Below are 13,255 nucleotides of genomic sequence, written 5' to 3' on the forward strand. Positions count from 1 at the left end.
TACCTATGTATAACTGGGTTTCTATCTATTGCAATGAAAATTGGGCGATAGCAACTTTGTCGAATTCTGGCCCATTTGATTGATTGCTTTCCAAGTTATTTAACGCATTTCTAATTCAGCTCAATACTCTTGAAATATTGTGCTGACAAAATAATCTGTAGATGGGAGGTGAACCCCAAAAAACAAAAAACCAACACAATTCTAGCATAAACAACATATTTGAATCAGATAGGCAATACAAAAATCTTGGACATTTTGAACTCGATGCACATGCGTTGCGTGTACCATGTATATAGGTATGTAAATAAATGTGTTTGTACTTATAGCTAAGCGCTTTAAGTATGAGCCTACCATTTGATAAGCAGTGGGCTCAGATCTCGGTCATTCTGAGGTTGATGTTGTTGGATAACACAAGGAGGGCGAAACCTCTAGCAAGGGTATAAGGCCACAATTATTACTACTTTTATTATTATTATTATTTACAAACAAATATAGATATGGTGAGCAATATTTTTTACGATAAAATTCACATGCGGCTTGTCAATAGGGATAATTTTAAGAGGAGTGTGTTTTGTTTGGTAATTTGAAGAGAATCTCATTAATACTTGTTAGTATATATACATTAGGGTGTCCGTTATTTACGTTATTTTTAGTTAATTTTTTTGCAAACGCCCAAGTTACTGAATTACTGAGTCACAGTGCATTTGTAGAGCGAAGGACTTCGTAATATAATATAATTTTTTTAAAGTTGTAGGTTTACTTGTTTAATTAAAAATATCAACAAATCACGTTATATACAAGGAAAAAGAATTATGATTAAGGCACGATTTAAATTTAAAATAAAGAGCTTGTTTACATTGGATCCGTTTTTTAGGGCTTAAACTTAACTTAAACTCCAGGCGTTGTTGGCCAAAAAAATCTACTTGGCAAATAACGGTCACCCTATTAATGTACGTGTGTACCAACAAAGGTAATTGAGATATTAGAAAATCGAATAAATGGGCTTGGTTGCAACGTTGCAGTCGAGCACACATATGCATGTGAGTAACATACTTATGTGTAAATAGGACACAGTGACATATAATTATATATAAGAACAGCAAATCACATTAGATAAATTTAACTCGTAACATCGTATTTTGATTACAAAAGTAAATTGTAATAAAAGTAAAACTTTAGCTCAGCCGTAAAGAAATTAGAGCATGTTTTAGTTAAAAGTGTACCTTATCATATTAATAATTTCATAGTGGCGAATGAGTTTCAGTTTAAGAGACTGCAGTATTCGAGTGAATTAAGTACATAAGTATATATTACTCAGAGAATCAGTGCGTATTCATATGCACATATGTAAATAAATCTTCCCATGTTATTTATTTTAATTTTTTACCATTACCAAAGTAAAATATTCAAATACCCATAGCAATGGAAATCACCATCCCAAATGAAGTGAATACCTTAAAACTTATAGTATTGTTACTAGACGTATGTAACAGTTATAAGGTGTCAAAGCTCCCACAAGTAAAATTTAATCGTTTCTATACACAAAAGCATAAAAAATCCAACCTTCTACCTTAGCATTTAGTCAACACTCTCATAAAGAACAACTTCTATCAGCATACAATATTATTTATTGTTAACTCATTTGATTACTTATGTTCTCGCCAAACTATGTTCACTTGGCTAATTGCCAACAAAATAACATGTTAAAAACATGCCGATCAGTTGAACAGGGCGTATGAGTAATCAACATTTACAAGTATTGCCGATTTTGCAGGTATGTACATACATATGTACGCGTGTTTGTATGTATGTACGAATATTTACAAAATACAAATAGAGTAAAAGTTCAAACATTCAGTGGCAACTGGCCATATTGTGATCTCTAATATTTATTCGACGCTGATAGTTCTTTATTGAATTTTGTTTTTATTATTAAATGTTATTTTCTTTACTTTTTGCAATTTTCCGTGCTTTTTTCAAAGTGTTAAAACAGTTCGCATATGTATATTTTATTTTACTTGTAAACAAATATATATGTGGGCTGGCATTGCTTTTTCTATAACTTTCGCAATTTATTTCAACTTTTACTTGGCGGGTGGCATATAAATCCGCTTCAGTTAAATTTTGTTTGTATTCAACGAGAATACACGTTTTTTACTAAATTAACCATCATGCAAATATCTATTAAAAATGCTCATTCTAATGGTCAAGTATGCCTCAATTGTACGATATATTATATAATGGCGTTCTTGTTCCGCCATTTCACGCAACACTAAAAGATGCATTCGAGATCTTTTGCGATTTTTTAGGTCTATGGTAAAATGTGCCTTTCAGTGGAAGAGAAAACGGCGCTTGATAACCTTAAACCTAACATGTAAGCGGTAACCCTCGTACGTTTGTAGAAATCGTAAAGTGCAGGGTAAATCAGCAGATGAAGCAAACTCTTTAAAACAAAACAAACTCAAATATGAACGCTCACACACTTATGTACATATTTATGCCTTTGAGTTTAGCGGTATTTGGGTAGGATATTTTTATTATTGTATTTTGATGCAATTGAAACAAACACTAGAAAGTAAGATCAATGTAAACTGTAAACATTTATTTGCAACCGGATTCTTTAAATATTTGCTCCAAATAAACATGTGTACTTATGCATAAGTACATGTGTATGTATGAACGTAAATGCTTCATTAAAAATAATTTTACTAAATATTACAAACAAACCATTTATTTGAATCAATCAGGGAACAAATATATTTGGGTCATTGAGGATTTGTAATTCTGTATGTGAGTCGAATACATTTAGTATTCCCCTGTATAATAATTCACTATTGTCTATTGTATAGAGAGTCGAGGTCACGATAAATTAACCCTATTAAACTAGTTAGCAAATAAAAATTCGTAGCAAAAACATGCCGAACCGGGCACCGCAATGGGTATCTTCACTTTTAACCGCCAATTTTTCCAGATAATTAAACCCATACTAAGATTTTCGACTTCGAGCCGAACAATCCCAGTAAATGACAAGCAAGCGCACTTAGCGAAATTTAAATGTTAGATCAACAAAAAATAAATCGAAACACAAAGAGTTTTCCTCGGAAAACTATTACCGTTTTAAAATACTTTTATTCCAGTTAAGACAAAGCTTCACAAATTTGGTTTGGGATTTCAAGATTTCTCCAAACACTTCAGATTGAAAGAACTCCAATGTCAAAGAAACTATGAGTGAGCTACTCGGTTTGATTTTTTAATTTAATTTAAATTTTTAACAAAAAGGTTTTCTAAAAATACATTTGCTATTTGAAGGCGTCATAAAATTTAGACGACTGACAGTTTGGCGGATAATGGTGTGATTTTAAAAATAAATGCCTAGGGTTTTTACGATTTCTTATCTTTATAACGGTGTTTGCATGGCAGCTTAAAGAATTGCTACTGAATCAACATTTTATGTACAACCCAAAAGGCCATGGATATGACAAAAGCGAATGCCTGCCTGGTAATGCCTGCAAAGCGGAACTAGAAGAGTCTCTCTGCTGACATATAATATATTCTTATGCATATGTACATATATGTATGCATGTATACATATATTTATAATATAGGCATATGTATACATAAGTCCTTAAATAGGAACAGTTTATTTTCTTTTTGGTATTTTTGGTACCACAACATTTTCTACATGTTAGAGTATTAGAAAATCACCTTACTCTTGAATACAATCAAGTCTTAATCGGCCCAAGTCGTCCAGACAGACTGATCGATGATGGCATTATGTGTAAATGCTGAAAGAGAGGCTCGAAACGTTTTCTCTACTGGGTGTATGGAAATATGTATGTGTGAGCATATATGCGAATGCCATTCATGGATTCGCAGTTTTATGCGATTTCAGATTACATAAGTGTGGTTACGCGCAAGTGTAAAGTTAAGAAAGCAAGAAAACTGTCGCCACATATTTTAATACAATATTGAAGTATAGAGACATACTTACAAGTAATAATATCCATACATATATAAATTACACCCTGTTTTCTGCAATAGCATAGAATAAAATATGTAAGTTTATAGTATCTATGAAGTGAAAAAGTTCAGTTCAGTTAAGATATATGTATGCATGTATGTAGGTATGCAAAGGGCAAAATGTAGTGAACGCTATGCAAGTATTAACTATGTTATATTCGTATGTAAGTATGCGTGTCACCAGCGCTTAATATTTGAAAGAAGCGTCGCGAGATTTTTATGGCGTTCATACTAGGCAATACTTGTTAATATGTTTAGAGGGTAGACAACACGAACATTGTCAGCCAAATATATTATGCGCTCATTGCCGGGTAGGGTAAAAGCATGAGTCATGTTTTTCTCTATGTCACTAAGAAGCTACATTGTTGTGATATTTAATGCGTTTAATTAACTAGAAAAACAACCTTCGCCACACTTGTATGTACGAAGTGCCGAGTACTCCGTGCTTAGAATTCTTGACACACGCACAGCACTCAGCCTTTTAATGAAAATCGATGAAAATTCAATAAAAACGCAAACTATGCGTGCACACACACATATGTATGTATACCGGAGATATGTATATGCATGTATGAACGCTAAAGACAACCCGCCAGGCAGAAATAATTGCAAAAGAAATGTTTTCCATTTATTTTTACATATGTATGTCACTTGTGCATTTTTTCATTGCAAACACTTCACAGCGGTTTTGAGCGCACTCAGTTGTGATGACGTCCGTTTGAAGGGCGGGCCACTGAGGGTTGGCCGGCAAAGGGCCATGGTAATGACAGCGTACACTTAAGCACGTAAATACATACATTCATATACATATGCTTCGTATATTTCGCATGGTACACATTAATTTGCAAAGGTGTGCTCTTCTGATTTGACGGCTGTAAGCGGAACACTCGGCCAAGATCACCCGCAAATGCCAGCGCTAGTGACGGCCACTACCAGCAAACAGCTCTCAAGCTGACCCAACCGAGCAGCCAGGAGGCAGCCCACAAGACGCAGACTGCTGACGTAGTCGTTGTTGTACGTATTTTTAGTAGCACATTGTAATGCAGCGAACGATTGTCGCCAATTTGTAATTGTGGTGATTAAGCTTTCTGCGAATTCTATTTTATTTAGCTGCTTTAAATACATCACTGTATTGAACACTAAAACTGATTTCTTTACCGTTCGCAGCACAACAATTACTCCTAAGTCCCAATAAGTCCACTTTTAATGATCGTTACTAAAGACTAGAAAAACACATTACACATTCGCCTAACGCCGTACTTGGCCAATATATGTATGTTTGTATGTATGTACTATGCACAGGTGTTGCACTTCGATACTTTTAAGTCCGATTTAACGCATTTCGCCAAATAAACAATGAATTTCAAGTAGATTATTTGTATTAAATAGGTATTTTTGGTTATTTATTGTTGTTGTCTTTTTGTTTTTTTTATTGTTGAGAATCGTCACGACAATCGCTCCACGGGTCAACTATTACTTTTCGACCAGCAAACGCCACAAACGAGAACGAAATCGAGACTAAAATGAAAAGTTGGAAAAGCGCCTCGACTCAACACGATTTCACTCATATGGCGGCGACTCAATGTATTTGGCGCAGAAGCTTGAAAGTTCAGAGAAATGGAAATGTAAACAATAAGGAAAACACTCGTTTCAGTTATACACGTTCCTTTGCCTCCTCCTATACTACCTCGTTGGCGGCAGAAATACTGGCGGCTGGCGGAAGTTGTAGTTGCTGGTCACACTATACTCTCTTCGTTGATGGCGATGACAACGGAAACTATCTGGCTGAATTCATTGAAACATAAAGGTATCGAAACTGTGCTTTTGATGCCAGTGTCAACAGCTAGCCCCAGAACCCCGATTAACAATGCCTCCTCAAATCCACCTTCTCTATACCACTCACAAAATAATAGTCCGTGTGCAAAAACAAAGCGAGTGAAACTGTAATGAACTGTAAAATATGAGGGGGAAATCCCAAAACCACCAACAGATTAATCACACAATGCTAAATTCCCGAAAATTAGACTAGGCTTAACTTCAAAACTGAACATTCACATTCCGTACTTTTTAAACTGCTTCGAGCGTGCATCTGGGTCAGCTAAGTTGACGCGTGGTTAGAAGCATAGCAAGTAATAGGAAAAGGATGAATAAGATTATGTTTCAATATATATTAACGTTCTTTATGATACCCATTTAGTTCTTCGGCTCACCATCGGCATTATGAGTAAATAACTTATTTGTGCTTAACATTTTTCTACAACTGTTTTATAGTATATATGTATCTACAAGTATACCTAGATACCTATGTACCCATATTTTATATATTTACAAATATCGTAGTACATACATATGTCCGCTTAAATTGTTAATGCAAATCATCTCAACGCTTTATACCCACTTTTATCGTTTGTCGCATTTTGCGCCGACATTCGCAGGGGGTACCGTGATTTTGCGCACTGATGTGAAACGTCAGCCCAGCTGATATTGTATGATTATACAAAAATCTAAACAAAACCAACAATAATTGAAGTAAAAACGGAATACTGAACGAGAAAGAGCAAATGTCATTGAGCGGTAAAACGCTATGAGCGCGACAAGAGAGAAACAATTGAGTCAACAATTATTTAGTTTATGTATTTTTGGTTAAGATATTTGCAGTCTGTGAAAAAAGCTTTTATTTACGCGCAAATATGTAAATAAATATTTAGGCAAAGGCTTGTGCGAAATACAGCGAACTCAATATGGTGTGTGACCCATATTCGGCTGATCCAAGTTCGAGCCATAAAGTACGGCAACATAAACTAAATTAAAAGTATTTCTCTTATAGAAGAGTCCTAACCACAATGTCCAAGCCTTTACTGACGACAAAAATTATCAGCTTTTCGTGGCGACAGATTCGAGTTTAACAAGCCATCCAATTACATGTCAATACTCGTATTTATATATTGATTTATTATTTGTATGTGCAACTAAGGCATATTACATACATTACATGTTAACTAGTTATAATTTCCAACTGGTGTGGACCCCGACTACTCAGTCAAATGGCTCTGTCTTCAAATCTCATTTTTCACGTCTTGTTGTCCTATGAAATGATTACGTAGATCTGGGTACCAGATATACAGGTACATACTAGTTAAGAAAATACAAAAAAATGTTATTATACGAAAATCACTGTCTTTGGCTTAAAAAATTTACAATAATTTATTTAAAAAAATATTTTTAAATTTAATTTCAAATATTATTTTACGTCCTTGGATTTTCCATTATAGTCTCTTATTTCAAGAAAATACATAAATGAGTGTAACTCGAATAAGAAGTTCTTGGTCCAAACAGCATATTTCCTTAATAATTTGAAGCATTACTGCAGCGATGTTTTACTCGGTTCAGTCATATGCATTGAACTTATTATATACGTAGATATATACGAGCATATGTACCATTAGTGCCCAAGTTAACTTAAAGTTGTTCTGTGCTTCATGACACAAAGTAAACAGAGTGCAGAGCTTGTTAACGCTGTAATGATTATTCAAGCGGTTAAAAAGTAATTGTTTTGCAAGTGAGGAAAATGCATTTGGAGGAAGTGTAATCGCATGCATTCAAATACAATCTAAACAAAAGTACAAAAGTTTTATTTTATTTCAGAGTTATACAAATATATTAACATCAGTACAGCGCACATATGTACACGTACCATAAATGTATCTATTTGATGTTAGTGAATGAAACAATAAATAAAGCATTTTTGTATAGATTGATAAATAATGTATGTACATACATATTTAAATATCTAGTAATAAGCATGAAGTAAAACTATGATTCGTGAGTAATTTTTTTTGTAGATTGGCGACAAAGCGGCATCGATTCAACTTCGATCACCAATACTTGCATACATACATAAATATATGGTACATATACTTACAATAAATATTCAATAAAAAATATAAAAATATAAGATTAAGTCGATTAATAATAACCGGAAAATTATTAATAAATACCCTGCAGGAACCATGATTCGTTGCGCTTAGCTAGCCTATTGCAGACGAATGGAACTAGGGGTGCCCCAGTAAGTACTCGAGTACTAGATTTGGCGATTTTGATTTAGATTGTTGTGTTTTTGGTTTTTTGGATATGTAGAAGACTGACTCGCAATTACTTATTTCTGCAGATTTGTGTATTTATGTTGTAATACGCGTACAGACGCATGTGTGCTGGATTTCAGCCTTACCATCTACATTGAAATTAAACTTTCTTTAAGAAAAAAAATGATTATTTATACATGTATCGTGCTTTGATCCACACGGTATATTTCTCGTACTGGCTGTGCACCCTCGACCTATTGCACTAGACCGTCGCCTCTCACAATCATACATATTTTCTCTTTGCCATAAATAAGTCTTTTGTCGTTCAAATTAATGAGCTCCTTTAATTCTTTATTTAAACAGAATTCGCAGCAAAACAAGCATTTGATTTAGTTTCCCTTATTGTGCGTACATAAGTTAGTATATACATATGTATGAGAAGATTTGTGTAGTGCGCACTTAAATCGCTCAGAATTAAATACAAATGTAGCTAATAGTGAAAGAGTTCATAAGCACGTGTGTTTAAGTAGATATGTATGCGTCGATGCCCATTAAACAGGATTATAGAAGGCTCATTATCTTTATTTTTTCATATACATATATATGTAGGTACGTTGATTATATCCCTCATATTTACAAGCGACAAAAGATAAGAGTACTAGCACCATCAATATTTATACCCTGAACTGGGTGTATTAAGCTTGCCACGAAATTTGTAACACCCAAAAGGAAATGTCGGAGACCCTATAACGAATATATTTACGAGTAAATTATGAGTATGGCGAGTTCGTGTAGCCAGGTCCGTCTGTCTCAATATATACATATGTCAATATATACGCGAACTAGTCGCTCAGTTATTGAGATATAGATCTGAAATTTTGTACACGTTCTTTTTTCCCGAGAAACTACTTATTTGTCAAAACCGCAAATATCGGACTACTACAGCACATATAAACTGATAGATCAAAATCTAGTTCTTAGAAATGGTTATTTTTCTCAAACAACGTTGGCTACAAACTGTTGGCCGGTTAAGTTTTCAGATTCAGTTAGACATATAGTTGCTATAAGAAACGCACATATGGAAGGTATTATACGAGGTTTTCGTTAAAAGTACGCAATTGATATTAGAAATATAACTAATATATGTTGAAAAGATAATCTATACAAACTGTGTGCGTAAACGGAATTGATGAACATTTTTTATCCCAGATTGGTAAAATTGTTTTATGTTCGTGTGCAGTTTTATCTTCATGTGTCAATTAGTGTGTGTTTGCATCTGCTTGTTTACGACGCGAAAAGTGTGTCTGGCGATTTTTATCATGTACATATAATAAATTTAACAACGAGTTTACTTGAAATTTGGTGTTTCCAATAGAACCACGGCCTATATTATCACGAATACTAGTATTTGAGTCGCACAAAGCATTCAGTTAAGTCATCAAAGCCTCATGGGAGTCGTCCATCCACCTCTGTTAATGACGATAACATCGAAAAAGTTAAAGAAACAGTATTTGAAAATTGTCATGTTGGCATCAGAGCAACGGTAGAGAGTATCAATATCTCTTATGGATCGACTCAACACAGTTTGGTTAAGGATTTGGGTAAATAGCGTGTCAATACTAGACTCGTATCAAAAAACCTAAATCTTTTCCAAAAACCAAGAGTATGGTCGCAAAGCAGAGGACCCTTCGTTCATCAAATGCATCATTTCTGGCGACGAGACGTGGGTTTAAGAATATGACGAAACAATATGTGTTTACGTGTTAGTCATCTTATCTGTCACTAACATAGTTCAAAATACGGATATATGTACATATTTTTATTATCGTGCAACATGTTGCTACAGAGTATAATACCATAGTTTTGTTCACCTAACGATTGTTTGTATCACCTAAAAATAATTGAGTTAGATATAGGATTATGTATATATAAATAATCAGGATGCAACTTGACTTGAGTAAAAACTTAGATATCTTAATGAAACTTGGTACATGTAAAAAAGTGAAGACGAGTTTGTAGATGGGTGTAATCGGACCACTGCCACGCCCACAAAACGCCATTAAACGAAGCCTATAAATTGCCTTAACTAAGCCGCAAATTAAGATACACCCAAATTTGCACAGGACGTATCATTTCGTTACCTCTAACGGCATAAAAATAGGTGAAATAGGATGATAACCACGCCTACTCCCCACATTTAGGTAAAATCACATATCTCCGAACCTACTCTACAAATTTCAAATTTCAAAATCCCAAATTTTGTACTCAAGCCCCCAGATAACAGAAATGTGGACCTCAGTGCAAATAGCTGACTTTTTGTAATAAAATATATATAATTGAAATTCGGGGAAAGTGGTTTTTTGATAAAAAAAATATACCCTTGTGTCAAAAATGGGTTGGATCGGATCTATGCTTCGCTTAGCCTCCATATACCTTGGCTAGATGAGTTACGCCTCTCCCCTCCACACATGCCACCCACACATACACATCACATCACATCACATCACAACTCTACACAACCCAACACTCAAAAGGGACTAACACAGGACCAGAGGCCCCTTTTTTCGTTCGCAACTCGAGCCGTTCAGACGTACGCTGACCGTGGTAACTTTTCGCCCGAGTATCCAGATATTCATTGGGATTTTGTGGTCTATATTTTTTTTACATTTGTTTTAATAAACATAGCGGATACCGCCGGACAACCTACATTAGATTTCGAATCTATTTTCATTTTTTGTGCTTGCACCAAACGCATTTAAAACGGTGAGTGCAAACGAGTGTAATATTCTTACCCAATATAAAGATTTTCGAACTTCCAGTTGACTTTATAGCACATACCATGTAATCGGGCAATGTATGAGTTATTTTAATGAAATTGAAGAGTTTTTCTAATAACAATGTATCTTGTATTATATTTTCATATTTATATATTTATAAAATTGCTTGAAAATAAGTTCTCAAGTATATCTAAGCAATGTCAAAAATTTATGTAATCATCTCTTCCATTTCTATCCCCCAATAACTTTAGTGTGTTTTTCGCTAACGGGAAGTAAAATATGGTAAAAAAACTAAGTGAGTCTATGACCTTCAAATAAGTTAATATAATACAAAATTTGATTGTTATCCATTCACCAGTTCGTCGAACAATGAAGTTGAACCTTTTCGCTACATTTCTTAATTTAAAGTTTTCCCAAGACCTGAAGGTATTCGTATTTCCCCGGCATTGATCCTTGCAAGTTGCAAGAGTATAAAATGTTCGATCTCACCCGAGTCCTTACTTGTTTTAATTAGTAATAATATTTTACAACTAATCAATCTTCAATAATACCCTAAAGACATTCTTTGAACTAAGAAATTCTAATTTCATTCTAAGTTTATGACTTGGGAATTAATCCATTCCCTTTTGAGTGTAATCCAGGTGTACTCTCTTTAAAATATTCCTGCTCAATCTTCTACAGGGTATGTATATCCATACTTATGTATATAATAATGTACTGTTATTGGGTGTGACAACGATGCATTACATGTAAGTAATTTCATCGAAATGTGATCAAATTACACTTAGGCGATCCATTTACCTCATCGTAAATCAGAATTCGGGCTTTATTGTCACATAGTATATATGTACGTACATACATATTTGCTTTATACTGGCGCTATGCTTGTGTAATAAGAGTATATTTTTAAATAAATATAAGCAAATCACTGATAATTGTAAGCCACAACAAAGCGCGAATAAAAATCGGGAAATAATCGTACACATACCGTTGAAACACCTGCGCCAGATATTGCATTGGTAATGTTCTAGTATCTCACAGCCTATTTTATCGTACCGCATTACCTCATACTAAATCTTATGGGGATGCAAATGAAATTTATTAAAGCTTTCGTTATGTGCAACACGGGATTTTTTTCGGAGCCCAACTGATCCCGTTTTAAACAGTCAAGAGAGTGCATCCTACTACTGAGTTTTTGTTCTTTGCTTTACCAGGAATATATGACTATTTATTTTCATAAGATCCATTCTATATCCGACAAAAGGCAAACTTCGGGCAGTACCTTTCAAAAGAGGATCAGTCAAAGAACCATAACAATTCTTCTATATCGATAGCTCTAAGCCGATTATAATGAATAGTAAATCTTGTTTGTTATTAATTTGAATTAAATTTTGTTGAAACTCACCTTTTTGTGGCTGTGGTTGTGTTTTTGTTCCCATTGTGAATATTATCCGCCTTTAAGAGCGATTTAGTTCAAATTGAAGTTTATGCTTAAGCGTAGACTCGATAGATAAAACGCGTATTAAAAGTCAGTATAAATATATATGTTGTTCGTAAAAATAAGTGCACTTTTACTTAGAATGACTTCGTTAACATTATCCATAAATAGAACTAGTAAATTAAGGTAACTTTTGTTGTATGTCTTTGTGATTTCGTTTTATCTTAAATATTAATTTAGCACTTCTATTATTCTATAAAATTGGTTAAGTTAGGTGCAGGTAGAATGTATCCTTTGTTTCCGTTACAATTAACAAATGCCTTTCGTGGTTGTGGAACGTGTTAGTCAATTTTTCCAGGCGGTCTGGACTTGGACGGAGGCGCCCTTCTGCGTTTTCGTATAATCGGTGGGGACCAATGTGGAGGCCGCACAAAGTGGATATCCATGTGATTGGTTAAAGGACGAATGCCGTCTAAATGAATGAAACGGAAAAAGAAAAAGACGGTGAGTTTGGGTTTGATATTGAAGAGTTCCGAGGCCGTGCTGAGAGCCGCCGATAAACTGTAGTATAATGCACACTTTAATCTTTTATAAATGAGTTGTAACAATTTTATTTTATATTAAAATATTCATATGCGATGAGCGCATATGACTCAAACTAACATAGTGTTGGCTACGGAATATTGTGGAAGAAAACAGCTGCACCACGTGTTATTCACTGAGTTATTGGAATGGGAAATTAGAAAGTTTAAATGAATTTATTATAATATTCACATACATTTTTTACACACTCGTGAGAATCTTTACAAACTTGATTTGCTTGAACGTAGCACAAAAACAAAATGATTAATGTGGTTAGCTCCTTTGCAAGATATTCTCCCTACAAATAGTTGACCTTATAAGTAAGGAAAGGTCGATAAACGACAGCCTTCTATTAC

At 34.3% G+C, this 13,255-nt stretch overlaps 1 protein-coding gene across 9 annotated transcripts in view; it reads right to left on the minus strand.

Annotated features, from left to right (window-relative positions):
• Window positions 1–13,255, minus strand: part of ATP8B (ATPase phospholipid transporting 8B) — a 40,309-nt gene that overhangs the window by 15,698 nt on the left and 11,356 nt on the right. For 4 of the 9 annotated variants that reach the window (XM_036365339.2, XM_014246896.3, XM_014246895.3 and 1 more), the window contains exon 1: window positions 5,179–5,538. Coding sequence is in view for 3 of the 9 variants with exons in the window: in XM_014246901.3 (XP_014102376.2) it covers window positions 12,285–12,318 (34 nt within the window). In the remaining 6 variants the exon portion in view is untranslated. Of the gene's footprint in view, window positions 1–5,178; window positions 5,539–12,284; window positions 12,790–13,255 lie in introns of those variants that run through there. The other 5 variants (XM_014246901.3, XM_014246900.3, XM_036365345.2 and 2 more) reach the window with 3 other exon arrangements.

The sequence above is a fragment of the Bactrocera oleae genome, chromosome 5, assembly GCF_042242935.1.
Source record: "Bactrocera oleae isolate idBacOlea1 chromosome 5, idBacOlea1, whole genome shotgun sequence".
Lineage (NCBI taxonomy): Eukaryota > Metazoa > Arthropoda > Insecta > Diptera > Tephritidae > Bactrocera > Bactrocera oleae.